Genomic DNA, 23,084 nt, shown 5'->3' with positions numbered 1-23,084 from the left:
GATTAAAATAGACGATAGTTCCAAGTACGGTGACAAATCTCATTTGTACTCTGCTCCACTATGTGCTAGACATCCAGAGCTTCATTCAAACCCAAAATCGCTGCGCAAAGTTTTCAGGAAATACTTGTAGGCTATTACACGCGAGAAACACAAAGACGTGCATTTGTAATGACGCGGAAGCGATGCAGGCCATAGTGTTGCATGAATTGAAGCAGAAATTAAGCAGAAATAGGCCTACACCAAATGTTGAAAAACGTTTACGTGTGATGAAGTCTTAGGTAGGCTATGTTATTCACCTATTCTAAATCTGAAGGAGAATATCCTTTTGGAGATTATGATCGATCGTCTATTGAATGGAGGTGCGTATGTGTGTATACGACGGTGTCCACTAAGCATACCATGCTTATTTCGACCCTCTGCCCAACATAACTTGGAGGTTGCGGTGGTAATCGTGATGATAGTGTCCGTAATGGATGTGGTACAGACAGCAGGGCTAGTAGAAATAGGGCTCTAAACTACAAAGTCACCCGCAATATGATGCAAACTTCTGGGTACTCAGATTACCCGCGAACTGATTTGACCAGAATACTTTATTGTAGGCCTTGTGGTTTAGAAACCATATACATCTTAGGTGTTGGTATACATCTTAGGTGTTTTCCTGTTAATTTGTTGTGGGTAATATGAAAAAAGGAAAGTAGCCTAAACCTGCTCAAATATGTTCATCCAGTATTTACTGAAAGGTGCATAATTTGAGGTGCTTGCCATCCAGTAGCAAATTAGATGGGTAAATTTACCCCCTTCATAAACTTTTGTTTTACTCAAAGATTTTTACATTTACAGTAGGATTTTATCTCTGACCACTTTCAAGCCATGGCCTTTTGAAATTTTGATATAAAAATCCAATGGTGTTGCTTTCCTAACCCTGACGCCTAGTTTGCCAGGTTTAAAAAAAGTTATGAGAGGAAAATATTTTTATTTGGTGTGAAACACACACATACCTGTTTTTATGCTTTTCATTTGTTTTATAATTTGTATTAATTTTTATTTTATCATTATTTTATTTATAAGCTAAGGTTGCTAGCAGGTGTCTAAAACTAGATAAAAACACTTGCACTTTCTGTTTGCAGTTTTGTGTGGTATTTGAAAAAAAGAGCATTGCATTTTCAGAAATAGCCGGCCCTCCAATCAGATGACATTGGCAGAATTGGCCCCCAGCTCATTTGAGTTTGAGACCCCTGGTTTAATGGCTGTGTATAGGTAGATATTTGACGATAACTGAAAGTTTGAACGGCTCTAATGTTTGCTAGCAGTTATGCTAAGATTTTTAATTCTGTTAACCATGTTACTTAGCTAATGTTTTATAGCAGTGCTAGCAATGCTAGCATGCTAACCATGCTACTTAGCTAACTTAACTAACATTTTCTAGCAGTTTTGCTAAACATGCTAACTATGTTAACAATGTTAGCATGCTAACTATGTTAACCATGTTACTTAGCTAACTTAGCTAATCATTTTTAGCAGTCATGCTAAGTATGCTAACTAACATGTTAACTATGCTAACCATGTTACTTAGCTAACCTAGCTAATCATTTTAACAGTTTTGCTAAAAATGCTAACTAGCATGCTAACTATGTTAGCATGCTAACTATATTAACCATGTTACTTAGCTAACCTAGCTAATCATTTTTAGCAGTTTTGCTAAAAATGTTAACTAGCATGCTAACATGTTAGCATGCTAACTACGCTAACCATGTTACTTAGCTAATCATTTTTAGCAGTTTTGCTAAAAATGCTAACTAGCATGTTAACATGCTAGCATGCTAACTATGCTAACCATGTTACTTAGCTAACTTAGCTAATCATTTTTAGCAGTTTTGCTAAAAATGCTAACTAGCATGCTAACATGTTAGCATGCTAACTACGCTAACCATGTTACTTAGCTAATCATTTTTAGCAGTTTTGCTAAAAATGCTAACTAGCATGCTAACATGCTAGCATGCTAACTATGCTAACCATTTGACTTAGCTAACTTAGCTAATCATTTTTAGTAATTTTGCTAACCTGCTAGCATGCTAACTTAATAGCATGCTAACTATGCTAACCATGCTAACTAGCTACAGTGGGTAGGAGTCATAGTTGATGACAAGTAACAGTTACAATGGCTAATCAGTTAAAAAGTTCAGTAGTTTAAAGGGTTAAATTGTTTAACAGTGAAATATTGTAGTGAGGACTTTTATTTTGAAACAGTTTTTGGCAGAGGAAGCAGTTGAACAGGATGTGTAGTCTTAATAGGGCCAGTTTGTATGCTTAAAGCCTGAGACTGGCAGTTGAGATCCAGGTGGCCTGAACACCTGCCATAGGATTCTAATTGCTTAATGGCCGTATTATGATGTCATAATCAGCAATGTTAAGTCTATGGGGAATTTTAAAAAGTTTTTCTTTAATATTTTAAAAAGTATAAAAGTTTCAAAGTTGAAAAGACATAGCAACCCGATCTGTTTGAAGACCTACGTTACAAAGTTTGAATGAAGTTTCTAAGTTAAACTGTTCAAGAGAAATTGCGTCTAGAAAAAGTGGTAAGCGGAATAATAATAATAACTAGAAATGCAATTCCAAGGAATTACCAGTGCATGAAAATGCTAAAGTTGTGATGTAAAATATCATGTATAGTTAAAACAGATAATAAAGAGATGGTTACTACGGTGATGCTAGGATAGACATGGTGGTTGCATAGCTTAATAAAAGTTGATAGTTTAAAAGTAGACTGTTTAAAAGTTGAATGTAGATAGTTTAAAAGTTGTTGATAGACAGTAGATAGTTTTAAAGTTGTTGATAGACAGCTAGTTTAATAGATAGTTTAATGATAGTTTAAAAGTAGACCGTTTAAAAGTTGAAGGTAAATAGTTTAAAAGTTGTTGACAGACTGGAAGTTGAATGAATGTTGATATTCAAATAGTTTAATGGCTGTGTATAGGTAGATATTTGACGATAACTGAAAGTTGGAATGGCTCTAATATTCGCTAGCAGTTATGCTAAGATTTTTAACTATGCTAACCATGTTACTTAGCTAATGTTTTATAGCAGTGCTAGCAATGCTAACCTGCTAACCATGCTACTTAGCTAACGTTTTCTAGCAGTTTAATGAATGTTGATATTCAAATAGTTTAATGGCTGTGCATAGGTAGATATTTGACGATAACTGAAAGTTTGAACGGCTCTAATGTTTGCTAGCAGTTATGCTAAGATTTTTAATTCTGTTAACCATGCTACTTAGCTAATGTTTTATAGCAGTGCTAGCATGCTAACCATGTTACTTAGCTAACTTAACTAACATTTTCTAGCAGTTTTATTAAACATGCTAACTATGCTAACAATGTTAGCATGCTAACTATGTTAACCATGTTACTTAGCTAACTTAGCTAATAATTTTAGCAGTTATGCTAACTATGCTAACTAGCATGCTAACTATGCTAACCATGTTACTTAGCTAACCTAGCTAATCATTTTAACAGTTTTGCTAAAAATGCTAACTAGCATGTTAGCATGCTAACTACGCTAACCATGTGACTTAGCTAATCATTTTTAGCAGTTTTGCTAAAAATGCTAACTAGCATGCTAACATGCTAGCATGTTAACTATGCTAACCATGTGACTTAGCTAACTTAGCTAATCATTTTTAATAATTTTGCTAAAAATTCTATCAAATTCTATCAAAGCAAGATTGAGAGCGCCACTGACAGTAGACAACTTTTTTCTACTTTCAAATCTCTCCTCAATCCTCCACCACCACCATCAACTACTTCACTGTCAGCAAATGACTTTGCAACATTTTTCACTGAAAAAGTTGCTAAAATAAGTGCTCAGTTTGATGCTCCTATAAGGAGGGCTTTGCCTTGTGTTAGTACGACCCCATCATTTGACTCTTTCTCTCCTCTTGATGAGGAAGCAGTCTCTCAATTGCTTCAGCGATGTCGTCCAACAACATGCCCATTAGATCCTGTCCCGTCCACTCTTCTACAGTCTATCTCACCCGCTGTTCTACCAGCAGTCACACATGTATTTAATGCTTCTCTCAGTTCTGGAATAGTTCCTTATTCTTTTAAACAGGCTAGGGTTACACCTCTGCTAAAGAAAAGTACACTTAATCCAACTGAGGTGAAGAACTACAGACCTGTCTCCCTTCTTCCTTTCTTGTCAAAGGTTTTGGAGAAAGTGGTCTTCAAGCAAGTTTGTGACTTTCTTCATCAGAATAATCTACTAGACCCTATGCAGTCTGGTTTCAAGAGTGGTCATTCTACTGAAACTGCTCTTCTGTCTGTGACTGAAGCATTGAGAGTAGCTAAGTCCTCTGCTCAGTCATCAGTATTAATTCTACTAGATTTATCTGCAGCCTTTGATACTGTTAACCATGACATTCTCCTATCTATACTATCTGAACTGGGAATTTCTGGAAAAGCTCTTGACTGGTTTGAATCTTACCTTAAAGCGCGTTCTTTCAACGTGTCTTGGCAGGGACAGGTATCTAAGTCTCATGCCCTCACCACAGGTGTGCCTCAGGGATCAGTATTAGGACCCTTGCTTTTCTCTATTTACACCACTTCCTTAGGTGATACCATTCGCTCCCATGGATTTGACTATCACTGTTATGCAGACGACACTCAACTTTACCTGTCTTTCCCACCTGATGACTCTAGTGTTTCCCACCGGATTTCTGCATGCCTTAAGGATATTTCAGCCTGGATGAAAGATCGGCACCTTCAGCTTAATCTCTCAAAAACAGAGTTTTTGGTGTTTCCAGCTAAAACAGCTATTCCCCAACAGATTAACATCCAGCTTGACTCAACTTCACTGACCCCAACTAGATCGGCACGAAACTTGGGCGTTGTAATTGATGACCGACTTAACTTCTCTGAGCATATAGCTTCTATTGCAAAATCATGCCGGTTTATGCTTTACAACATTAGGAAGATCAGACCTTATCTGACACAAGATTCCACACAACTTCTTGTTCAGACCATGGTCATCTCTAAGCTGGACTATTGTAATTCACTATTAGCTGGCTTACCCGCTTGTGTAACAAGATCATTACAGCTGATTCAAAATGCTGGAGCACGCCTGGTCTTCAATCAGCCAAAGAGGACACATGTAACTCCTCTCCTAGTTACTCTCCATTGGCTCCCTATAGTAGCCAGAATTAAATTTAAATCTCTCACTTTGGCCTATAGGACACTAACTAGATCTGCTCCTAGTTATTTTAATTCAATAATCAAGCCTTACATGCCCAACCGCCCACTGCGGTCTTCTGGTGAGCGTATGTTGTGTCGACCAGTCATAAAAACTGGGTCTAATTCCAGACTCTTTTCTTCAGTGGTTCCATGTTGGTGGAATGAACTGCCCAGTGCTCTCCGTTCCTGTGGTAGTTTTGGGTCGTTTAAGAGGGGTCTAAAGACATTCCTATTCAACATATACTTAGTTGTTTAAGCGCTTATGTGTTATGGTTTATATAATGTTGTTTTTATTTTAATTGGGCTGTTATTAATTTGACATTATTGTTTATTATTGATATTCTCCTTAATGTAGTCTTAGCATGTTATTGTTTTTATATTATTGATTGAATTGACATTATTGTTTTATTATTGCCTTTCCCCTTTTTTACATTGCTTTTTTTATTAGGCTATTGATTGAATTGATATTATTGTGTACTACAACTATTCTCCTTACTATATTTGACCTAGATTTTAATCTGTTCCCTGTTCATTTTTAAATATTATTATGTTGTTTTGTATTTATATGTCGCTTTGGACAAAGGCGTCTGCTAAATCCATAACCATAACCATAACCATAAAAATGCTAACTAGCATGCTAGCATGCTAACTATGTTAACCATGTGACTTAGCTAATCATTTTTAGCAGTTTTGCTAAAAATGCTAACTAGCATGCTAACATGCTAGCATGCTAACTTGCTAGCATGCTAACTATGTTAACCATGTGACTTAGCTAATCATTTTTAGCAGTTTTGCTAAAAATGCTAACTAGCATGATAACATGCTAGCATGCTAACTATGCTAACCATGTGACTTAGCTAACTTAGCTAATCATTTTTAGTAATTTTGCTAAAAATGCTAACTAGCATCAGAGAATGTCTAATAAGGGGAGAACTGCCACTCTCGGAAAACTTCCGGTTTCTGAACTGGTTGCAGTTCCTTCTGTGGTTCCACATGAGGGCGCTCGTCCACGAGTGCAGAATGCATGGAGGTCTATGGAGCTGTACCCCTCAAAATCCACTTTTCTCTGGATATAATTTTTTTCCAAGTAATTTGAATATTGTTTTCGAAAGGGGAGGCAAAGAAAATACACTTGGTTGAGTATTATATTTTTTAAAGTCACTTAATTGTTCTAAAAAGCCTTTCAAACGTGTCAATGACGTCATTCATTAGCACAATGCTAGCGTGTAATGGGCAACAACGACCCAACCTGTAAGAAATCAAAATGACATAAGTACTCGTTCATTCAACTTTTGACCTATAACCCATGTTGAAGTTATACAAACTACAATCAAATCTGAGATTTGTCAACGACAATCAGGTGAAAGAAGCAAATTTAGCCGTCTAGCTCCATTGACTCCCATTCATTCTGCACTCATGGCGATCGCCCCCAGTGGAAATCTAGTGGAACTGCAACCAAAATTCGGTACAATGGGACTTAATACGGAGTGGCAAGGCTCTCCGTAGACGGGCTCTGCTAGCATGTTAACATGCTAGCATGCTAACTTGCTAGCATGCTAACTATGCTAACCATGCTAACTAGCTACAGTGGGTAGGAGTCATAGTTGATGACAAGTAACAGTTACAATGGCTAAACAGTTAAAAAGTTCAGTAGTTTAAAGGGTTAAATTGTTTAACAGTGAAATATTGTAGTGAGGACTTTTATTTTGAAACAGTTTTTGGCAGAGGAAGCAGTTGAACAGGATGTGTAGTCTTAATAGGGCCAGTTTGTATGCTTAAAGCCTGAGACTGGCAGTTGAGATCCAGGTGGCCTGAACACCTGCCATAGGATTCTAATTGCTTAATGGCCGTATTATGATGTCATAATCGGCAATGTTAAGTCTATGGGGATTTTTTAAAAGTTTTTCTTTAATAGTTTAAAAAGTATAAAAGTTTCAAAGTTGAAAAGAGATAGCAACCCGATCTGTTTGAAGACCTACGTTACAAAGTTTGAATGAAGTTTCTAAGTTAAACTGTTCAAGAGAAATTGCGTCTAGAAAAAGTGGTAAGCGGAATAATAATAATAACTAGAAATGCAATTCCAAGGAATTACCAGTGCATGAAAATGCTAAAGTTGTGATGTAAAATATCATGTATAGTTAAAACAGATAATAAAGAGATGGTTACTACGGTGATGCTAGGATAGACATGGTGGTTGCATAGCTTAATAAAAGTTGATAGTTTAAAAGTAGACTGTTTAAAAGTTGAATGTAGATAGTTTAAAAGTTGTTGATAGACAGTAGATAGTTTAAAAGTTGTTGATAGACAGCTAGTTTAATAGATGGTTTAATGATAGTTTAAAAGTAGACCGTTTAAAAGTTGAAGGTAAATAGTTTAAAAGTTGTTGACAGACTGGAAGTTGAATGAATGTTGATATTCAAATAGTTTAATGGCTGTGCATAGGTAGATATTTGATGATAACTGAAAGTTGGAATGGCTCTAATGTTCGCTAGCAGTTATGCTAAGATTTTTAACTATGCTAACCATGTTACTTATCTAATGTTTTATAGCAGTGCTAGCAATGCTAACCTGCTAACCATGCTACTTAGCTAACGTTTTCTAGCAGTTTAATGAATGTTGATATTCAAATAGTTTAATGGCTGTGCATAGGTAAATATTTGACGATAACTGAAAGTTTGAACGGCTCTAATGTTTGCTAGCAGTTATGCTAAGATTTTTAATTCGGTTAACCATGCTACTTAGCTAATGTTTTATAGCAGTGCTAGCATGCTAACCATGTTACTTAGCTAACTTAACTAACATTTTCTAGCAGTTTTACTAAACATGCTAACTATGCTAATAATGTTAGCATGCTAACTATGTTAACCATGTTACTTAGCTAACTTAGCTAATAATTTTAGCAGTTATGCTAACTATGCTAACTAGCATGTTAACTATGCTAACCATGTTACTTAGTTAACCTAGCTAATCATTTTTAGCAGTTTTGCTAAAAATGCTAACTAGCATGCTAACATGTTAGCATGCTAACTACGCTAACCATGTTACTTAGCTAATCATTTTTAGCAGTTTTGCTAAAAATGCTAACTAGCATGCTAACATGCTAGCATGCTAACTATGCTAACCATGTTACTTAGCTAACTTAGCTAATCATTTTTAGCAGTTTTGCTAACTAGCATGCTAACATGTTAGCATGCTAACTACGCTAACCATGTTACTTAGCTAATCATTTTTAGCAGTTTTGCTAAAAATGCTAACTAGCATGTTAACATGCTAGCATGCTAACTATGCTAACCATGTGACTTAGCTAACTTAGCTAATCATTTTTAGTAATTTCGCTAAAAATGTTAACTAGCATGCTAACATGCTAGCATGCTAACTATGTTAACCATGTGACTTAGCTAATCATTTTTAGCAGTTTTGCTAAAAATGCTAACTAGCTTGCTAACATGTTAGCATGCTAACATGCTAGCATGCTAACTATGCTAACCATGTGCCTTAGCTAACTTAGCTAATCATTTTTAGTAATTTTGCTAAAAATGTTAACTAGCATGCTAACATGCTAGCATGCTAACTTGCTAGCATGCTAACTATGCTAACCATGCTAACTAGCTTCAGTGGGTAGGAGTCATAGTTGATGACAAGTAACAGTTACAATGGCTAAACAGTTAAAAAGTTCAGTAGTTTAAAGGGTTAAATTGTTTAACAGTGAAATATTGTAGTGAGGACTTTTATTTTGAAACAGTTTTTGGCAGAGGAAGCAGTTGAACAGGATGTGTAGTCTTAATAGGGCCAGTTTGTATGCTTAAAGCCTGAGACTGGCAGTTGAGATCCAGGTGGCCTGAACACCTGCCATAGGATTCTAATTGCTTAATGGCCGTATTATGATGTCATAATCGGCAATGTTAAGTCTATGGGGATTTTTAAAAAGTTTTTCTTTAATAGTTTAAAAAGTATAAAAGTTTCAAAGTTGAAAAGAGATAGCAACCCGATCTGTTTGAAGACCTACGTTACAAAGTTTGAATGAAGTTTCTAAGTTAAACTGTTCAAGACAAATTGCGTCTAGAAAAAGTGGTAAGCGGAATAATAATAATAAGAAGAAGAAGAAGCCTAGGAAGAACAGTACAGTGCATTTTCATGCACTGTAATAATAATAAGAAGAAGAAGCCTAGGAAGAACAGTACAGTGCATTTTCATGCACTGTAATAATAATAAGAAGAAGAAGCCTAGGAAGAACAGTACAGTGCATTTTCATGCACTGTAATAAGAAGAAGAAGTTGCCTAGGAAGAACAGTACAGTGCATTTTCATGCACTGTAATAAGAAGAAGAAGTTGCCTAGGAAGAACAGTACAGTGCATTTTCATGCACTGTAAAAAGAGGCACTCATTGAAAGTGCTTCTGATGTGTGATAGCGTGTTACGTTATTTCTTATCTGTTTATTTATTTGTTTGTCAAGAAAGAGTGTGTGCTGGGTGAACTGTTAGGTAGTGTTGTCTCGTGCTGACGCCGTTTGATTGAGCTGTGAGAAGTCACGTCGTACACGCCACCGCTGTCTCCCAGTCCGTGACACGCTGGCCTGAGCACATCAAACCAGAACAACGCTGGCCCTCTCCCCTGATGACTCTGACAAGGGTGGAACAATAGCGATGGCAGCTGCCAGCCAGGCAGTCTCCCTTACCCAGTACGCACCAGAGGGAATCAGCAGCACAGCCAGGACTCACCAGGAAAGAAGATCTTAAAGTGGAAAAGAGGCCACACCCCCCACCCACCCCCACACACACACACACACACACACAAAAAGCTTGTCCCCACAGCCCTAAAATGGCATGGAATGAGACATTCAGAGAAGTTTACCTTTGTATTCTTGTTACAAGAATACCAGAGCTCACCATGGTGTTTGGCTTCAGCTTCAGCTCGACGTTCAGCTTGACATAAACCAACTAGTGTTGATCTATCGAGACCATAATTAACCTGAAATATGTCAGATGCCCAGTTGGTGAGAAATGGCTTGTTATTCTTGACTTGCCTTACGGTTCCCATGCTGAGTTCAGATCAAGTGGATGTTCATTTGGGGTCTCCCACTGCAAGCAGTAGGGGCTATACAGAGAAAGGAGCAGGAGAGAAGTTTACTAAAATAGCCACACACACACACACACACACACACACACACACAGGAGTTTATGAATGCCCTGTGGCAAATGTGAACTGCCCCCCCCCTCTCTCTCCCTCCTTATCTTATTTCTCTCCTGTGGACCTGAGAAAGAGTTGGCAGTTATTCTCAGTGCTCAGGTGACTCCACCTTTGATTGGATAAGACCACCGACTGAGTTTATTCTGCCCAGTTAAGTGCCGGGCAGTCTGGTCCTGCGGTGCTGTGAAAGTTTCATCACAAGGTGTAACCTCCCATTCAGCCGGAGGCTGCTATAGATTTTAGAGGCTGAGATAACAGCCTGGGGAAGTACAGCAAAGTTTACCTTTTTAAAGAAAGAAAAGTCAGACAAGTCTACCTTTTTGGTATGGGGCACTTTCATATATGAAAAAATATATAATGTCCGCAACACTGCTTTAGACTCCCATATATTTAATGTACAAAAGGCGTTATATATATCCAAGTACTATAAGACTACTAAAGAAATACTATAGCGGCTCTAGGATATTATAGAGGTATTACAGAACATAACATTCTGTGATGTTCTGTAATAAAGCCGCTATAGTATTTCTATACTAGTCGTATAGTACTTCTATAGTATGTCCCAAAATACTATAGTATTCCTATAATATTACTATAATGTTTTGTCCCAAAATACTATAAGATTCCTATAGTACTTTTTCTTAAGGGTGGTTTTATTTTGATCACAAGTTAGAAAAGAGATTGAGACTTTAAATCGGTAGTTTAAACACTTTACTTCAACATGCACTGTCAAGAATGATATCCCACAATGCCTTTCTGCTTACTAATGCAATTCATCTGAGCACCTCATAGCATAGTTTCAAATGTAGCTGTTTAAAGGTCAGAGTGATGTTGTGCGTCTACATCATATGATATAGGGATATGTGTATGTGACATTTTAGGGGGTGGCCTTTGTGTGCATATCCCCACATGCCATTCCCATGCTCATTGTGTGAGCAGAAAAACTCCGTCAGGCCAGCTTATAGTCAGGGCCTGATCACGGAAGAAGTAGGAAGTTACCATGGCAATGGAAAATGTTATTTTGTTGAGAAGCATGGTAGAAGGATTTTGTCTCAAAGTGAAAAGAATTCTTATCTGGTCTGTCTGCTCCTTCTTACCACTTGACTCTCCTGTGTTCTGATTCAGGTTCAAATGGTTCATTTCTGTCACAAATAGACCAGAGGAAGTAGAGTATAAGTGCAGTAAGAGGCAGTCGTTGTAGCTGTGGTCTGAAAGTGTGCTTTCTCTCCTGACATCAGGCTAAACATGACCAGATACTGCCATAGATGAGTTTAAATGTCCCTGATGAAACAGAAGAATGACACTCTGATGTCGGAGGCAAGTATGCACCTTTGTGTGTGTGTGTGTGTGTGTGTGTCTGTTTGTGTGTGTGTGTGTGTGTGTGTGTGTGTGTGTGTGTGTGTGTCTGTGTGTGTGTGTGTGTGTGTGTGTGTGTGTGTGTGTGCGTGTGCGTGTGCGTGTGCGTGTGTGTGTGTGTGTTTGTGTGTGTGTGTATACACATACTGTAAGTGTATGTGTGTTTCACTACTACTGTATTGACTGTATACTATGTGTGTGCATCACTGTAAAGACATTGAGCATGCATAGATATTTATATTACATAACATTAAGATAAACAAAACTATATCAATAACTATATAAATATTATAAGTCCTGTATATAGAAATATCTGCCATTATATTATCATTTCATTTTACCCCAAAGTATTGTAACCAAAATATCAAAGACACAATGGAAGTACTGTATGCTTGTAACCTCTGAATTATTAAAGGTGGAGCATATTAAAAGGCTGACAATGTACATTGCTCTGGTTATACTAATCTTGAGCTGATTCTTCTGACTGCTGGCTATGTGTATTCACATCACATACTCTGCACATCTGCAGTTTCTACATTCAGGAGACCTCTGCAGTTTGCACCATGTCCTGTATTGAGTTTGTACATGTACGAATACATGTCTTACACAGCTTAATTGATGAACTCAGCAGTCCAGATGTTGTTGTGAATTGTTTTAATGCTCATATATTATTATCATTAGGGGCAGCTGTGGCCTACTGGTTAGCGCTTCGGCCTTGTAACCGGAGGGTTGCTGGTTCGAACCCCAACCAGAAAGAAGCGGCTGAAGTGCCCTTGAGCAAGGCACCTAACCCCTCACTGCTCCCCGAGCGCCGCTGTTGTAGCAACGGATTGGGATAAATGCAGAGACCAAATTTCCCTCACGGGATCAAAAGAGTATATACTTATACTTACTTACTTACTATATTCACATTAAGCTGTGAAAAAAATATTTGTCGCTAATGTGTCAAACCGGGTGATGATGCATATTTCAGTGTTGTATGTAGTTAGGGATTATGGTTGTTGAGGGAGTGATTCTCATGAAATGGGTCTCATGTCTGCTGGTGTGGTGTACACTGTTGTTATCTTACTCAAAACACACTGTGGTTGCTGAGCCTAGGCCGACAGTGATAGGGGTTAGCTGAAACTGAAAGTGGTGATGAAGCCATACAGTACAGTAGGTGACGGGTGTAGGGAGATGAGAGGGGAGGTTAGAAGGGGTGAAGTACAAACAGTCATGCGTCTAATGCTTTATCTGATGGAGGGTATTTGTTTTCAAACAGAGTACGAGTACAATACTGTGTACTTGTCAATACCAAGTACCAATACCAGCATTCCACCACAAAAATAACTATAAAGTTAGCATCAAAAGGCAATACATTAGAAGACAGGTACTCACCCTAAGAACAACCAACTTTAAAGATCTTAGTGGTCTTGATGGTGCATAAGGTAAAATCATGTCTGACAGATAGACAGAATGCTAGTCGATTGAGTGATTTGAAACCTAAAACTTAAATCTTAAAATCAGTTAGTAAAACTAACAGGCAATGGAGGGAGTCTGGTATTGACTCTCCTTCTGGTCTAAGACAAAACACACGCTGCTGCATTCTGAATTATCTGTAGCTATTTACATTTTTCTTTGACAGACCTGAAAAGAGTGTTAGAGTAATCAAGCCAGTGAGTAATAAAAGCATGTACCGTAATTTCCCACCTATTAACCAATGCTTTGACTTTGCAAAATGTCATCAGCTATGAGGTTAATACACAGAGGTGGGCTACAGAATACATGGGGATGCATTTATTTTCTTCATTCCTGCACTTAAGCTTTATTTCTCAGATGATAAAGGCAAGTCAAGTGATATTGTTGACATTTGACTCAACGGCAAGATTTGAAATCAAGATTATCAACAGGACTGGTGTCATTGGGGGATATGGAAATGTAAAGTTCTCCTGATGATGCTTCCCAGTAGAGCATGTAGAGGCTGAATAGGACTGGTCCCAGGTTGAACCCTTGGCGAACCCCACCTGTAAGTGGCAGTGTTAGCAGAGGAGTGGTCACCGAAGGCAACAAAGAAATCTCTTTGGTCTTGGAACATATGATCCGACTACAGTCTGGAGCTGAAGCACGAAAGGCAAAATGTACAAGTGCAGAGCTACACCGACACACCAGTCAAGCTCAGTTTCTCAGTTTGTCCTAAAGTGGCTGTGCAGTACAACAAAGCATCTTGCCAATAGCATCTTGTATCAAACAATACACTGGTAGAAATGACAGCTACAAGCGAACCACTGTAATATTCTCTCTTGGTCATGTGTAGAGTTCAACAGATGGGTTTCATTTGTTTGCTATACTTGCCTGCCTGTGATTCTGGAGTCCCCCGCACAGTATCACACAGGCAGTGGGATCGGCAGTGATTATGTGCTTACCTGAGTAAGACAATACAGCTCTTATCTTCCCCAGAGCTGTCACCTCTATCCATTTTCCTCAGGAAACTGAGTCCGATAACGGCCGGCGTCCTGGTTGTCATGAGAGCTCCTGCTTTTTATCTACCTCCTATCAGAGAGGCAGTGGGAAACCTGCTCTCTGCTATCCTCAACAACCACTCTCTCTCTCTCTGGATATCTCTCTCTGCTATCCTCAACAACCACTCTCTCTCTCTCTGCTATCTCTCTCTGCTATCCTCAACAACCACTCTCTCTCTCTCTCTGCTATCTCTCTCTGCTATCCTCAACAACCACTCTCTCTCTCTCTCTGCTATCTCTCTCTGCTATCCTCAACAACCACTCTCTCTCTCTCTGCTATCTCTCTCTGCTATCCTCAACAACCCCTCTCTCTCTCTGCTATCTCTCTCTGCTATCCTCAACAACCCCTCTCTCTCTCTGCTATCTCTCTCTGCTATCCTCAACAACCACTCTCTCTCTCTCTGCTATCTCTCTCTGCTATCCTCAACAACCACTCTCTCTCTCTCTGGATATTTTTGATGCGTCAAAGGAAATGAGACAAGAATATAGAACTGGTAAATGATTGTAAGCAGAGATGTGTTTGTGTTTTTGTGTTTGTTATTTTTTCTGGATGAAGTGCAGAGGAGAGATTCGATTTCTGGCATTGGAGAGGGCTCTCAGATTGCACTTGCTGGCCCCCTGGTCAGTCCCCTGACTCTGGCCAGGCTGATTGGTGTGTGCCGGATTTCAGACGGACCAACTTGAAAAAGACAAGCGGATAAATAGACATATCCCTGAATAACCTCCATCTGGGTTAAATGTGTGACCGATATGGATTTTCACTTATGCAAGCCTCACTGATTTGGAAGCGACACCCTCCCCTTTTTTCATTAAATTTTTTTCCAGTTCCCCGTCCCCACCCCTCCACCCTCACCCACCTCGGTTTCTCTTTCAGCCTCTCTCCTTCTCTCTCACGCTCAGCTGGGTATACGCTCCGAATTATATTTGGGAGAACTCTTCTGATGTGCCCTTGTGCAGCAGAACATTTGTGTCCCCTGTGTATTTAGTTCTCAGGCCTCCTGCTTGCTGCATGGGAAGTCACATGGATAGAGGCTAGGAGGCAGGGTGAGGTGACTGATTTCAGAGGAGGAGGGGAGGATTTTCTGAAGCAGGACTCCCTTCATACAACCACTCTTGTCATCTTTTGAACTTTCCTACAGGTCATTCCCTCAACTCCAAAAATAGCAGTCCCCAGATCCCATCACTCTACGACAAAAAGTAGTTCATATCGAGAGCAGAACTTCCGGAAGGCATTCCCAGTCTATAGAGGATGAAACAATTAAACAGTCTCCTCGAGTGCTTTAGAGGGATCTGTCGGTTGTTTGAGACCTGGTGGGAGGACGTGTTTGTTTCTTTTTTGAGATTTGTTCCACAGCGGGAATTGTGACCCCCCCCCCCCCCCCCCAGCAGACTCTAAGCTAAAAGTAAGAGCCACACATGGCTATACTGTCTCTCTCTGCAGAGTGCAGGAATGAATGAATGTGCATGCCAAATACTGGACCGTGAAAGATGAAAGATTACTTTCTCACACAGCCAGAGAAAATGCCTTCTCTACTGACGTGTTGAGCCTCTACGTTTAAGTCAGTCATTAATTTTGTCTGCTGCTTGTGTACTTGGCCTGTCACACAAAGAGCAGCTGCTGCCATGTGTTTATTCACTTGGTCAGTGTGTGGAAAGTTTAAATGTCCACTCTGTCACATATCCCAGGAGAGCGTCTACTCTAAGAGCTTGTCTCTGAATAGACGCTAATGCCTACTTAGAGCAGACAGCAAAGAGAGGACCAAAGGAGAGAGGAAGAGAAAGAAACAGAAATAGAGAGTGCAAGTGTCTTGATTGACTGTCCTAAGGATGAGTCACACTACAACACAATAGGCCTGCAACACATAATACTAAGGCCTGTGTCTGGTGTAGATTTTTTTGTAGATCCTAATTTTATTGTGTTTTGGTGCACTATTTGCACACAGGACTGCACATTTGCTCAAACGTACTTTGTAAAGGTTATATTCTCCTATTAGTCCACTGGGTCCTGGGTCACTATATAAATGCCAATATGAAATGGAACTGTGATTTTCCTTCATAACTGTATTTGGGAGAGAAGCACAGTGCTCAGTGTATCATCTCATGAGTAGAAACCCAAATGCTCAGTGTTTCCAGGAGTTGGTCAGTGTTGGGTGTGTATGTGGCCAACTGCTGGCTGTCAGCTTGGAGCTTGTGTGAGGTGTCACTGCCGTTTGTTGATCCCCTTCATCTGTTTGCTTGTTGTGTTTGTTTGTTTGTTTGTTTGTTTGTTTGTTTGTTTGTTTGCTTGTTGTGTTTGTTTGTTTGTTTGTTTGTTTGTCATTTTCATGACACACGCTCCCGCTCCCTGTGGAGTGGACATGGGGAACCTGCAGACACGGCGGAAAGAGAAAGTGGGTCAGCCCGTCCTAGGGTGGCTTGTGTCAGGCGAGTGCCGTTGAAAAGGCCTGGAGGACGTTGTTGACACTCCACGGCCACCCACACAGTGGGGGATATTTATCTATTTCTGCCAGTATATCTGTCTGTTATTGTGCGGATTACTCTCCACATTGTGTCTCCACAATCCTTGTCCTTGACCAGCACACAATGCACAGCATACTGACCTCTGCTCAGAAATAGATTGCTAAATATATTTCAGCATTTAGGCTGTACGGTGGTGTAGGAGCAAGGGGTATTTCCCCCTCCCTCTAGCATACCAACATTTGGTGTGCAATTCCCAGTTATTCATACTAAGCTTTCTGTACCAGATGCCAATGTTGTTTCTGTTCTCAACTTAGAAAATGGAATGATATTACACTGTTATGTTTAAATCCCCAAAGTGCTTGTAAAACAAAGTGAGCCCCCCCCCCTTCTAAGTGTCCTCCATTATCACATCTTTAGTACATTTATAATTAGCATAATAAGCATTCATTTCATAAGCTGTATCCTCTGTTTTGCAAATGATTTCATTGTAAGATATTCATTGCTGAAGCTCAGTAGCTAAGCATAAACAGTGCTAAATTATTCTCATGTCATTAACTCCTCTCTGAGTGCACTACAAAGGTGTTTATAGACTGGGGGAGAGGAACCAGGTGTTTCACACCCTGCATCACCATGGTGTTGTTACATTGGCCCTGTTTGGTGTGCAGATGAGAATGTGCCAAGGCCCTGATTTAGAATTATGGGTAATCCACGAAAGGAAGAACGTGTTAAAGACATGGTAAAAGTGGCAAAAGTTGCTAAGTCAGTAGGTACTCTTATGACCTCATAAAGTGCCTCATAAAGTCAGCGCTACTATAAGGCTGTGGTGCTTCTATCCATCATGCACAATCACTTTAGCTGATGTGTGCTCTAGACAGAATGTCAACAGTCCCCCTATCCACCTCATATTTTCTTGCAGTATGCGGTGGGATGGAATAACAAGACATTGTATCTAAGTGAAACGATTATTGTTATTTTATAGAATAAAAAATATGATTAAAAATATAGTGTCTGAACACCTAATGTCCCTCACAGATGTGTGTGACACTTAAAGTTACACTGTGCAAGATTTTCACCTTTACGAAGCCAATTTGAAGGTAAACAAACTTGTAATAGCCGAATCGTTCACCTAGCATACTGTTTACAGCATACGTAGCAAGTCGCTACCTAGAAAACCAGACATGCAACTTCAAGAACGGAGGCCCGACAAATCTTGCGAGAATCGTGAAACATTACCTTGTCAGTAGATATAGCTCTTTGGAGATAGCTTCTGCATGTTGCTAATCCTTCACCTCCACAACAAAAGCATTTTCATTGTGTACAGGGGGGATAAGTCATGAGAAGTTTGCTATTTACAACAGCAGAGTAAAATATAAATATATCATGACCTGCATAGTGTACCTTAAAAGAGAGGCCGGAGATAAGGAAAAACAGACTTAAGTTACTCCTATTCTTGCATACCCCTCTCTCTCTCTCTGGTTATGTGTGATGTGATAATCAGGGTGGGGTTTAGTTCTAGGTTCATATCCGTTGGCAGTCATGAGAGCTGTGCCAGGGTGTGTGTGTGTGTGTGTGTGTGGGTTCGATCCTGTGTAATCCCTTGAAGAGGACCCAGAGGCCAGCTGCAAGGGCACAGATGTGCAGGCCAAGCGCTTCCCTGTCCATTCACCGGCATTAGCAGATTAGCATTAGCTTTGACACCCCCGCCCTGGCCTCCAGGGACGTGAGTGAGAGCTGTGTCAGGCCGGGCTCCGTGCTGATGCGTGTGTGAACATATGCTGCTGATGCCCCAGCCAGCCTCATTCCACTGCATTCTGTCACAGTGCAGGACGGGGCTGCTGATTGGAGCTCTGCGCTAGGCTACCTCCACTGCATCAGGCTCTATTTTTAGCACTCTGTCTCTCTCTCTCTCTCTCTCTCTCTCTCTCTCGCTCTCTCTCTTTCTGGCTCTTTATTTCCCTACCTCCCCCTCCGTCTCTCTCTGTGCCTGAAGTCTCACTCTGAGGAGGAGATATTTTGAATTTGCACAGCACTCCCTGCTCTCGTACATTATTAATAGTGGCAAGTGAAATGCTGTGGGAAGTAGGAGGAGGGGCAGGGGGACTTATGTGGCCGTGACTGTGGTCCTGTCTGGCCATCTCTCAGGATTGTCCTGGACCTACAGTGAAACCTCTGCTCAAATGCATTGTTACAGATCCCACACATGGAGGAATATAGCCAAGTAGATCAATATTCCTCTGAATTTCTCTTTGTCTGGTACTTTTGGCAAAAGACCAGCGCAGCTGGGGCCACTAAGGAAACTCAGGCTAGTTCTGAAAATGACCTGTAGGCCAAAGGGGATGTTTAGGAGTCTTTCAGCCCACAGACAGCCTGCACATAGTCATTGTGATGCATATCTACTTACTATGAGCTTCTGTATTTTGTGGCCAGTCCTTGAGAGCAGCCAGACCTCGAGAGCAACCAGGAGTTTTCATACAGTATGTTTCCTATGTTTGTGTGATCTTACAGGATAATTATAATAAAAGTGTGGACGAACCACTCAAACCACTATGTGCATTGCTCTAACAGTTCAATAGACTTGACTTGGAAACTAGCGCAGTATATTTGAAAGTTGGACGAGACCAGCTCATTGAATATGGAGTCCATATTCCATCTGCATGCATGCATCATATCCATGCCCATTGCTGGTTTGTCGCCTTGGCAACTGGTATAGAGCCTCTGCATCCTCAGGCATTTGCATACAGATAATCATCAAATGAGAGGTATCCGGGTCTGCTTTCACCGGACTCAACAAACACACCTTGCACATTTGACATAGGTGCTTTTAGTAATAAACCCATCCAGTCCTACCATCAAATTAAGATGAAAGAAGGCTCACCATGTTATACCATATCAGACCAAAGCCCCTTCTGTGGGCATAGTGTGTGTATACACATGGAGTGCATACATATCCTTAGCATGTGCGTCATGGCATTAAATCCAGCTTGCGTAAAGACTGGACAGACCTGCTCACTCAGTCCCCAGCCAGTCTTCCAGCACACACGTGCACACACACACACACACACACGCTCATACACACGCAGCCCTGCTCAATATAGCCGGGGTGTTTATCCATCCGGCGAGCGAGACTTGAGTTCCCCCCCCCACAGAAGTCAGTGATCCCACTCAGTCACGTCAGAAGAGAGCATCCCTGCCAGATGGACACCGGCAGATGTGCTCGGGTGTTATCAATGACACGGGCTTATGCTGGCTTCACTATGAGCAGCATGTTAAGCCTGAGCGGAGAGAGAGATGAGCGATAGGGCTAACAGTCATCGTGAACCGCCTGACAGGTGTCAAATGGTTGTGGAAGTGGACTATGAAGAGGTCACTCACCGGGGTTTTAGCACAGAGACAGTAATGGCCGCTTCTGTGCTGAGCTGAATTACCCACAGCTGCATGCGTCACAAGCCAGATGTATGGATGAACATGATTACGAGCTCAGCGATCGCTTGGATTTGTGGCCATGATCCCTGATCTTCCATTTAAACTTATAATAATGAAAAACCTGATCCCTGCTTTTTAATGTGAACTTAAACGGTTTGATAAAATATGTTCAAATGCCAAATACTTGTGTTAGGGAGTTTGCTGGTTAAATATGCAGTAGGTAAACCCAGCTAAGTGTTGTCACTCACAGCTGACTCCTCCTCAGTCCAAGCGTAGTTCTGACATGTCTCCCTCTTGTCTCCCAGAAGTCGAACCCAGCGGAGAAGATGAAGGAGCAGAATGCTTGCCGTCGGCGGTTCTCTCTGTGTCCGACTGTGTCCTCTCCGCAGAAGGTGGACCCACGAGGCCTCTCGCGAAACCTCTCAGACGGAGACCATCACATCTACCCTCTCAGTCCAGGTAAACTAGGAACTCTCCACATCTACCCTCTCAGTCCAGGTAAACTAGGAACTCTCCACACCCAACCACTCAGTCCAGGTAAACTAGGAACTCTCCACATCTACCCTCTCAGTCCAGGTAAACTAGGAACTCTCCACATCTACCCTCTCAGTCCACGTAAACTAGGAACTCTCCACATCTACATCTACCCTCTCAGTCCAGGTAAACTAGGAACTCTCCACATCTACCCTCTCAGTCCAGGTAAACTAGGAACTCTCAACATCTACCCTCTCAGTCCAGGTGAAGTAGGAACTCTCCTACCAACTCAACTCCTCTCTCCACCAGCACCCTACAGCAGCCATACTGTAGGTCTCTATTTGTGCATATGGTAAGTTGGTGTTAGTCAGAGTTTTAACAGGTGCACCTGTTGAAAGTATCTTCAAGATGTGGATCATGAGGGCCTCGTGTGAAATATCTTTTCATGGATCTGCAATGTTGTTCAAATATCTCTGTCACTTGTTTTTCAACCCGAACATGTGGGTCTTTTGTGATGGAAATTCCAAACGGTGTCATGATGCCACAGAAATAACAATGATGATAATGGTCCTCGCAATAACGTACTGTATGCCTTGCAACAGTTTGGCAACATCCACAAATGGATGACATATGACATAACCTATTGAACTGCCCATCCAGTAGCTCCTCAAACCTGCATGTGTGTTCAGCAGTGTGTTTGTAGAAGACACACTTGGAAAAGACTGGCTATAGGCTAGGCATCATCCATCATTCAGCTTGGCCAACAGCCCTGTGCAACATGTTGCTTCTTGTGGGTTTTTCCTTTCCATTGAGGCTTTGTACTTTGTTCAAAGCTGAGTCTTTAACAAGTGCAGCTGGGAATAGGGAGGACAGGAAGGGAGGGAGGGAGGGAAAGAGAGAGAAAGACAGAGAGAGAGAGAGAGGGGAAAGGAGGGAGAGAGAGAGAGACAGATAGAGAACCTCTTATTTATCTCCTGGCTGCCCTGAGGCTGTAGGGCTCTTGTCGTCCATCTCGCGCTCAGAGGAGTGGTTAAGGAGGACACCTGAGCGCTCAGAGGAGTGGTTAAGGAGGACACCTGAGCCCACAGCCACTGAACTCATCTCTGTGTCACCCACTCTCTCTCAGACCCACCGCCACCCCGCTGACAAGTGTCTAATCAGTTTCGGCTCTCACATATAGTATATTAAAAATGCTTGTAAACGTTCACTATATGTGTAGCTCTGTGGACAACGGACATGGTAAAAAGGGAGTTGTTGCTGTATGCATTGTGCATCTGATCATGAGGTGGGATATTTTCTGTTCATTCAAAGAGCTACATTTTCAGGGACCAGAAAGGACAAAGCAAAAGCAGCATGTAGGAACTGTCTGGGAATATTTAGTGACTTATGAAATCATACCCTAGGAATTGTAGTCTCCTATATGCCTGTGTGTTTGTATCAGATCAGGCCCAAGTGAATCGGCCCTGGTGTTTTCAGGGAGGGGTTCCATGAGTTACATAAGGGAAGTCATAGATTCAAAGAATCTTTCCACTGATCTGTTTTTGGGTTACAGTGTTTGTTGTTTCGCACAGGGAATGCCATTTTGAAGCATATCCGTCTCTAGGGGTTTCTCTGACTGAAGCTGCAGCAGTGCAAATGACTCACCCATCTCTTGTGTTGTTTTGTGATGCATTACAGGCAGTGAAACGGAGAAGGATGGCACAGCAAACCTCCAGAACAACGTCAGTCCTGCTGTGTCCCCCTCAAATAAGGTACTAAAAAAGATCTATCATCTGCCAACGTCTCCTGACTTTACCAGCTCTCCTTAATGTGCTGTGGCTATACTGAGTCACTTGTTAATATATTGATGCAGCGTCTTGATGCAGTGAATTATGAACTGTGGATAAAAGCCCAGCTCCAGCCCCCTGGCTGTAAAGAGTGTCAGGAATATCAGCACTTTCTCTGGCTGACAGTGATTAGATGGATGCAGCAGAGCAACTTGGCTGATTGATTTCCCCTTTAAGTCTGCTCCCTTCCGCCTAAGAGGAGCCAGGGTTATGTCAGGATAGGGTAGGTCACATGGTAGGGACAGCACTGACTGACAGGTCTAGCTAGGTCTACCTGTGGCTTATTGGTTAAATGAACACCTCTCCGCACCTACATGGCTCGCAGTTAGTCAGGCCTTTGGAGAGTGGCCTGTGCCTCCCTTGTTTGTGAGCAAGGCAATCTTGTACCTGTCTCGTTTTTGTGTAAATTTAGATTGCTGTCCGGCAAGCACCATAAAACCAGAACATTAAAAAGGGCCCATGCTTGGGCTGCTCAGAGGTGAAAGTGAGCAATACTGGTCAGTGAGAGATACAGGTAAGGGACCGCTCACTGGAGTTATGCCAAGATGACACACCCATATCAATCACATGCGGTAGGTCTTTACCAGGGCCAGTGTGTATTGTAGGTCAGCATTTAGGTTTTTGGTGTCTTGCA

General features: G+C 41.1%; 1 protein-coding gene across 6 annotated transcripts in view; it reads left to right on the top strand.

Moving 5' to 3' along the window:
• Positions 1–23,084, top strand: part of LOC143125513 (oxysterol-binding protein-related protein 5-like) — a 49,881-nt gene that overhangs the window by 8,396 nt on the left and 18,401 nt on the right. For 3 of the 6 annotated variants that reach the window (XM_076287048.1, XM_076287046.1, XM_076287047.1), the window contains 3 exons: positions 11,652–11,730; positions 20,456–20,609; positions 22,302–22,375. In XM_076287048.1, coding sequence (XP_076143163.1) covers positions 11,689–11,730; positions 20,456–20,609; positions 22,302–22,375 — 270 coding nt within the window. In that variant the 5' untranslated portion in view covers positions 11,652–11,688. Of the gene's footprint in view, positions 1–11,651; positions 11,731–15,640; positions 16,692–20,455; positions 20,610–20,895; positions 20,977–22,301; positions 22,376–23,084 lie in introns of those variants that run through there. The other 3 variants (XM_076287051.1, XM_076287049.1, XM_076287052.1) reach the window with 3 other exon arrangements.

The sequence above is a fragment of the Alosa pseudoharengus genome, unplaced genomic scaffold (assembly GCF_046254945.1).
Source record: "Alosa pseudoharengus isolate Yale_2024_CS ecotype anadromous, Long Island Sound unplaced genomic scaffold, YU_APseudo_1.1 YU_APseudo_1.1_scf_16, whole genome shotgun sequence".
NCBI lineage: Eukaryota > Metazoa > Chordata > Actinopteri > Clupeiformes > Clupeidae > Alosa > Alosa pseudoharengus.
Note: the sequence above shows the minus strand (reverse complement) of the source record. Positions and strands in the feature narration are given on the sequence as shown.